This window comes from Glycine soja, chromosome 9, assembly GCF_004193775.1.
Source record: "Glycine soja cultivar W05 chromosome 9, ASM419377v2, whole genome shotgun sequence".
Taxonomy (NCBI): Eukaryota; Viridiplantae; Streptophyta; class Magnoliopsida; order Fabales; family Fabaceae; genus Glycine; species Glycine soja.
Window position 1 is genome coordinate 40,620,362 of NC_041010.1, and position 8,015 is coordinate 40,628,376.

General features: G+C 34.3%; 1 protein-coding gene across 3 annotated transcripts; it reads left to right on the forward strand.

The window, feature by feature from the left end:
• The first annotated feature begins 590 nt into the window (after nucleotides 1–590).
• On the forward strand, nucleotides 591–5,656 carry LOC114366959 (glutamate receptor 3.6-like). 3 transcript variants are annotated; one of them, XM_028324018.1, is made up of 7 exons: nucleotides 591–944; nucleotides 1,090–1,370; nucleotides 1,491–2,830; nucleotides 2,953–3,230; nucleotides 3,357–3,388; nucleotides 3,809–4,215; nucleotides 5,090–5,656. In XM_028324018.1, exons 2-7 carry the CDS (start codon nucleotides 1,106–1,108, stop codon nucleotides 5,558–5,560), a joined length of 2,793 nt encoding a protein of 930 aa, XP_028179819.1. In that variant the 5' UTR covers nucleotides 591–944; nucleotides 1,090–1,105; the 3' UTR covers nucleotides 5,561–5,656. The 3 variants fall into 3 exon arrangements, with proteins under 3 accessions (XP_028179819.1, XP_028179820.1, XP_028179821.1); XM_028324019.1 differs by having other exon boundaries at nucleotides 1,095–1,370; XM_028324020.1 differs by having other exon boundaries at nucleotides 591–919.
• The last annotated feature ends 2,359 nt before the right edge of the window (nucleotides 5,657–8,015 follow it).

Genomic DNA, 8,015 nt, shown 5'->3' on the forward strand with positions numbered 1-8,015 from the left:
GAATAAATACATCATTTTTTTAAAAAAAAATTTCTTCATATTCTTTGTGCTGCACTCTTATTTTCTTCCGATTTTTTTTCTATTACACATGTTATATTTGTCACTTGTTTATCTTTTTCTTTTTTACTTCTTATCTCTCTTTATCTTTTACTCCAATATATTTTTTTATATGTGAGAATAAAAAACAAAGATACCAGGGATTTACAATGATTTACACACTCCTTTTAACCAACTTAATTATATCCCTTTGACTTTCACTTCAATATATTACCATTGAGATATACTTACACATTTTTCATAATACTAAATAATAATTGATATATTATATAATTTTTATAAAAATATAGGAATAAATTTAGATAATTTGTATGATATTGCAATAATAATAATAATAATAATAATTTGTGTATTTAGCTTTTTGTTTTTTTTTGTTACAAAAAAAAATCTAGTAGGCAACTTTTGGTGTGTCTCTCCTCCGGTACTCCCAATTAAACCTCCCACCTACTTTTAGAAGTATGCATTTAATTATGAAGGCAAAGAACCACCAAGAGCATGGATCATCCCACTTGACCAATGATTTCGGATTTGAATGCTGGATATGCAAATACTTGTATGAGAGCTTTGATCGCCTCAGGAAATAATACGTGTGGTCTTGACAAAAAAAATGATTAAAGCAAAGAATCCTTTTCTTTTCGTGAATTATAACATAACTCCTTTAAATTAAAAGGACTTGCATTGGAGAGGGGAAAAAGAGGTTTGAATGTGCCAAGCGCATCATGATCCGCTTACTATAAAAGGGTTCCATGCCATGCTTCATCTGGGCATTCAATCAACTATCACACGCATGTCGTACATAAAACACAAGTGGTGGTTGTTTCAGTGAAAGTGCAAAGAGACACTTTTTGTGTTCTTCAATTTCGTGAGCTTTTTGCCATCCTCCGTGTGTATGTTTCTAGATGAGTTGTATATAAAGTACACACATGAGGCAAAGATATTTTTAACTTTGTCCTTAGATTTTCTGTTTTGATTAATTAACAATAATACATGTTACATGTTTTTTTTTATATATCTTTTGTGATTTTCTTGTAGTACAGGACAAAACAACATGAGAAAAGTTTGGCTTCTTGTCATAGTGATGTTCTACCATGTCTTTCCTTCAAAAGGAATCAGCAATGTTTCTACAAGACCGAGTACTGTTAACATAGGGGCACTTATGTCCTTCAATTCAACCGTTGGCAGAGTGGCTAAAGTTGCTATAGAAGCTGCAGTGGATGATATAAATTCCAATGCAACGATTCTCAATGGAACCAAGCTTAATATTTCAATGCTTGACACCAAACTATCCACTGGGTTCCTAGGAATCATTGACTGTACGTCCTTTTCAAACACTTTTGATTTGATTTTCCAACTCTACACTTTTGCACTTTTATTTTGAAAAAAAAAATGTATATTTCTGTATAAAAATAGGCCTTGTTGATTTATTTTTGCAGCATTAAGATTGATGGAGAAAGACACTGTGGCCATAATTGGTCCCCAGTTCTCAGTCATGGCTCATGTGATTTCCCATATTGCAAATGAGATGCAAGTGCCTCTACTTTCATTTGCAGCAACGGATCCTACACTGACTTCACTGCAGTTCCCATATTTTGTTAGGACAACTCAGAGTGATCTGTATCAGATGGCTGCTGTGGCAGAAATTGTTGATCACTTTCAATGGAGAGATGTAATAGCAATTTACATTGATGATGATCATGGAAGAAATGGGGTAGCTGCATTAGGGGACAAGCTAGCTGAGAAACGCGGTAAAATATCGTATAAAGCACCATTTAGGCCTAATAACATTACCAGGGAAGAAATAAACAATGCATTAGTAAAGATAGCTTTAATTGAATCAAGGGTAATAGTTCTTCACATATACCCTTCTTTTGGTCTACAAGTGCTTCATGTGGCTCGGTCACTAGGCATGATGGGAAGTGGTTATGTGTGGATAGCCACAGATTGGCTTTCTACATTACTAGATTCAAACCCGTCATTGTTCACAACTCAAGCCATGAATGACATCCAAGGTGTTATCACCTTGCGCATGTACACCCCCGAGTCAGAAATCAAAAGAAATTTTAGTTCTAGGTGGAACAAACTGAGCCAAAAGAAGGATCCTGAAGAGGGTCCTTTTGCATTGAACACCTTTGGCCTTTACGCCTATGACACGGTTTGGTTGCTTGCTTCTGCACTAGATGCATTTTTTAAGAGTGGTGGAACTTTGTCATTTTCAAATGATTCAAGCTTAAACATGTTAAAAGGGGACACCCTTAAACTTGATACTATGGGGGTATTTGTTGATGGAGTCATGTTGCTTGAAAAGATTTTAGAAGTGAACAGAACTGGTTTAACAGGCCAAATGATGTTTAGTCCTGATGGAAACTTGGTGCATCCATCATATGAAGTCATTAATGTGATAGGCACTGGAATTCGGAGGATCGGTTATTGGTCCGAAACCTCTGGCCTCCACACTGGGGAAACTCCCAATCATTCCAATTCCAGTGAAGGACTATTTGGTGTCATCTGGCCTGGCCAAACAACCCAAACCCCGCGAGGTTGGGTTTTCGCCAGCAATGGAAGACACTTGAGGATTGGGGTGCCACTCAGAATTAGTTACCGCGAGTTCGTGTCAAGAACTGAGGGGACTGAGATGTTTGGTGGTTATTGCATAGATGTGTTCACTGCAGCCCTCAACTTGTTGCCTTATCCTGTTCCCTACAAGTTTGTTCCATTTGGAGATGGTAAAACCAATCCATTAAATACAAAACTTCTCAACAAGATCACAGCTGGGGTTAGTAATTAGTCTTTTAGAAGTATCTCATTAAATTATCATTGCTCATGTTTGTTCTATGAGCTTATTGCTTTGTTCTAACTTATTGGATTCAAATTCAAAATTCCTTGTAATATATGTAGGAGTTCGATGCTGTTGTAGGGGACATTACAATTACCACAAACCGAACTAAGATAGTGGATTTTACACAGCCATACATTGAGTCTGGGCTAGTTGTTGTGGCACCTATTAGGAAGATGAAATCCAGTGCTTGGGCTTTCTTGAGGCCATTCACTCCGATGATGTGGTTTGTCACGGGAATGTTTTTCTTGGCTGTTGGAGTTGTTGTGTGGATATTAGAACGTCGCTTAAACGAAGACTTTAGAGGCCCATCAAGAAGACAGTTTGTGACCATTATATGGTAAATTAAGTGTCAAAACAAACTATAAAAAAACACCTTATCTGCTATAACATTTTTTACTGTTTTATTATGAGTCTGAATAGAAACTTCAACAATTGCTAACATCTAACTTATTTCTCTATGCAGGTTTAGCTTTTCAACCCTGTTTTTTGCACATAGTAAGTGGTTGAAATTTGACAGTTTTCCTTAGCTAGTGCCTTGTGTTTTTTTGTGTTTTTTTTTTTGGCTGCTTTACTATATGACAGTAAGTTTTTTAATATAGACATTGAGACCATATCCTTCATATCTTATTATCATGATGTACATAAAAGAGGTACCGATTGGTAAATAGTTAATTTTACGGCAAAAAGCACACAGGCAGTTTCCTCAATGTTTTGTTTTTGGTGCTGTTCTATGGTTAGAAATGAACTTTTTACCTTTGTAACTTGTGTTAACTTTTAACACAAACCTTTATTATATGTATCACCGACATGACACTCGAATTCCAAATGGACAACACCACCAAAATCATCTAAAAAAACTGCATTGAAAGTGTTGCACTTAATTTAATATCTCTAACATGATTATTTCTTTTTCAGGAGAAAAAACTGTGAGCACTCTGGGTCGCTTAGTGCTAATAATATGGCTTTTTGTGGTTTTGATACTCAACTCAAGCTACATTGCAAGCCTCACCTCCATCCTAACCGTGGAACAGCTCTCTTCCTCGGTTAAGGGAATCGAAAGCTTGGCAACAAGCAATGAACGCATCGGTTTCCTGAGTGGCTCCTTTGCAGAGAATTATCTGACAGAGGAGCTCAACATTCACAGATCCAGGCTTGTTCCTCTCAACTCACCATCAGAATATGAAAAGGCCTTGAAGGATGGTCCTGCTAATGGGGGTGTCACTGCAATAATAGATGAACGTGCATACATGGAGCTGTTCCTTGCAACCAGATGTGAATACGGTATTGTTGGGCAAGAGTTCACCAAGATGGGTTGGGGCTTTGTAAGTGCATTATCCATTTCTCTTCTATGAAATTCAGATTCAGATATATCACATGCATTCTCCAAATCATTAAGGATCGGTATTTCAATAAATCTAAAAGCATTCTTTCTAAAGTTAACAATTATAAGAGGGTTTACAAGTTAACAACTCATGCAAGCTGATCTATCAACTAAGTTAGACTTCTTTAATATGCTAGTTAGTATTTGTTATTACTTAAAATCTATTAGAAATTATAATTTTTTTAATTAGGTCTTGTTAAACAGTCTTATACATAATTTTGTAGTTTTAATAAATTTTTTAAAAAATATATCAAAGAATGTTATTAACACATCATATATAAGAGAGTATAAGATTCATTTATTTTTAATGAAATTGGGGTGGGGAGGGGGGCTAGACACATAAAAATTGACAAGAACCATTAAACGCACTTATAGTATGATCTCAATTTAACTCCTTATCTTCTAATAATAATCAATTAGAAGTGTTTCACAGTATACCCCATTATCGATCTAATAATAATAAATTAAAAGTGCTTCAATTTAATAAGTCTCCACATGGACTGCAGTCCGGTGGATCAAGTCAATCAGGGATATTCCTTAGAGGTGACATATATCCCATGCTAGCTCGTGTGACACGCACATTTGAGCCCCACTCACTACAACAATTAGTAGACCAGCACCGCTAAAAAAATTAAAATTTCACTTTGATATATTGATGTTAGGTTAACAGCAACTTAGTTTGAACATGTTTTAAAGAGTGTAGCTCGGTTGGTCGAGCAGGTTGCATGAGTTATTGTAATCTTTCGATATCTGTTTTTAATTCCTAAGAATTAAGAGGAAATTAAAAAAGTTTGAACATGTTTTACTCATTACAGGCATTCCCGAGAGACTCTCCCCTAGCAATTGACATGTCCACTGCCATCCTAAAACTATCAGAGAATGGTGATCTCCAGAGAATTCATGACAAATGGCTCACAAGAAGTGCATGCAGCTCAGAGGGTGCCAAACAAGGCATAGACCGACTTGAGCTAGAAAGCTTTTGGGGTCTGTTCCTACTGAGTGGCATTGCATGCTTCATTGCTCTCCTTTGCTATGTTATCAGAATGGCCTATCGTTTTAGCAGACACCCCAATAGTAACCCTGAGGGATGCTCATCATACTATACTCGTCTTAGATCATTCTTTACCTTTGTCAATGAAAGAGAAGAAGAGGAAGAAAAAAACATCATGTCAAAGAGAAAACGAACCGAAAAGGGATCTAGCAGAAGGGTGGCGCATGAAGATGGATTAATAATGGATGGCTCAAGTGTTAGTGTCCATATTGAAAACGATGCCGCCCAAGGCTAACTAAAAGGGCATGTTTGAGTACACGTACGTTGCAACAGATTTTCTCTCATTCCGAAAGTAACAAAACTGCGTCTTTTTCGTTTTGTGCATTGGAAAGATGGAAATTACATTGATAACAGCTACACAAACATAAGCTAACTAGTCGTAAATGTAGGAGTACTTGTGTTTTAACGAAAACTAGCTGGATATGTAAACCCATGCTAAGTGCCAATGGAGCCAAAAAAAATTCTGTTATTGCACTATATATATTAAATTATAATTTTTATTCTTTTATATTTTTGTGTTTTTTCTAATTTGATCATTTATGATGAAAATAGAACTTTATAAAAAACATATCAGATCAAAACAAAACAAAGACTTTCAAAACTAAAATAAAAAACATAAAGAAGTAAAATGATGATTTAGACCAACTTATACAAGACACATGAGTTATTACATTACATAGTATATAAATATATAAAATGGTGAACTTTATAATGAAGAAGCGTGACTGGTAATGACATGATGGGTTCAAAGACAAGACATGTCTAACATCTTATTTTTCATAAAATAAATTAAAAAGGATTTTGTTTAAAAATAAATAAAATTTTAAAAAAAATAATGAACTTTTTATAATTAAATAAATAAGGAAAAATAGTTTTATTAATTAAAATAATGATTTTAAGATAAATAGAATAAATATATATTTTAAGAAAATGAAAAGAATGTTTTATTTATTCATTTAATAAAGAGTAAAATAAAGTTTATTTTTATAAAATAATAAAATAAAGAAAAAATATAATAAATAATAGACTGAGAGTACCCTAGTTAGAAAAAGAGTCATATTAGATCAATTTTTATATTTACGATACGTTTTCTTCGCTCTCTCTTTTTCTCAAATTCGTTTTTCATTCCCCCTCTCCCAAAATCCTCTCTTTTTCTCGCACACACTCAAATTTGTCCTAGTAAAACTAGGATCCAAACTCGTCAACCGTTGGATCGTCGTGAAATTTGAACACCAAGCTATAACTCATTTTTGCACATCCCCACCATTGGGATTTGTAAAATAATGTTTGTGGTCAGAAAAATATTCCTCTCACGGAGCTCTTTTTTTCTCGCATACACCTAAATCTGTCTCATTAAAACTACGATCCCAGAATTGTTAACCGTTGTATTATCATGAAATTTGAACATCAGATTAGGAACTCATTTTTACACATCTCCATCGTCGAGATTTAGGAAATAATATATATGGTTAGAAAGATATCCCTCACACGGAGACAATGAAATGGAGGTTCTAATCCCTTTTTTTCTCTCTAACACTTGGAAACCCTAATAGAGCAAATAAAGAAAAAGCTCGAGGAATCTTATGAAATCGTTAGAGATACCGCTATCATTGCTAGACTACACATGTGAGCCCGCTTAGAGGTAAGGGATGAGTTTATCACAATTGGAATTAGAACGAACATGTGTAAGAGTCCTTAGAGGATTAAATTGGGGTTTATTTTGGAATGTTTATTGAATTATAATTCTTCCTTTACAATTATAATCACGATATTATTTTTTTTGAAACACCAATTGTAAAACCCTTTAAGGGCAACGAGTTTTTGCGCTACGAGTATTGTGATGTGATCCACGGTGGGAACCCGACGAGTTAAAATGATTTTGAAAATAATTGAGTAGTTGTGTGTATTGCATAGTTCATAGGTAAAGTCTATGTTTGTGTCATGTATATATTAATATTGTGTGATGTGTATATGATTCATAAGATGTGATAACATGTTACTTTGAAATTATACCATTGTGATTGAGATTGAGTGTATGTGATAAATTAAGTATGTATTGAATTGTAACATACATGTGTATTGAGATGTTGTGTGCATTGAGTTATGAGCTATGAACCATACAATTAGATGACTGTAAGACCCTTTAAGGGTGACAAGTATTGTGATGGAACCATTGTGGGAACCCGAAGAATTTAATCACTTTGAGACGCGACGAGATAAAATTATTTTGAGAACAATTGAGTAGTCATGTATTTTGTACAATTCATGTGTAACTTACAAAACTTAATTGAATACTTGTCACGAGATAAAGAGATTAGAGCATATTCAAATAATAAAGTGGTTAGAGATGATCTTTTGAGAGCCCGGCTACTAAGGACGTGATGTTCGTGCTCCTGTGTGAAGACTCACATGTGTATTGGAGTGTCACATAGTTTGACGTGTGTAGTTTGTAGATCTCGATAATACATCATTTAAAATAATTATAATTTTAATTAAAAAATAATCTACAAATAAGATTTTTCTATCTTTCCTTAAACTATCTTTTCAAATGAACTTCAGTTCAGTTGAAAAATGTTTGAGGTGAATATACAAAGAAGAGAGATAAGTAGAAGAAAAAATGCGAGACGTGATGCAGTAATTAAAAAAGAAAAAGAAAAACCAAAATAAACTTGAATAACATATGAAAGAAA

Excerpts from the sequence above, each read along its gene's own strand:
- LOC114366959 (XM_028324018.1), top strand. The coding sequence starts at position 1,106 with ATGAGAAAAGTTTGGCTTCTTGTCATAGTGATGTTCTACCATGTCTTT. Across the intron at positions 1,371-1,490 it reads GTTCCTAGGAATCATTGACT|CATTAAGATTGATGGAGAAA; the intron begins GTACGTCCTTTT and ends TTATTTTTGCAG. Across the intron at positions 2,831-2,952 it reads TCAACAAGATCACAGCTGGG|GAGTTCGATGCTGTTGTAGG; the intron begins GTTAGTAATTAG and ends TAATATATGTAG.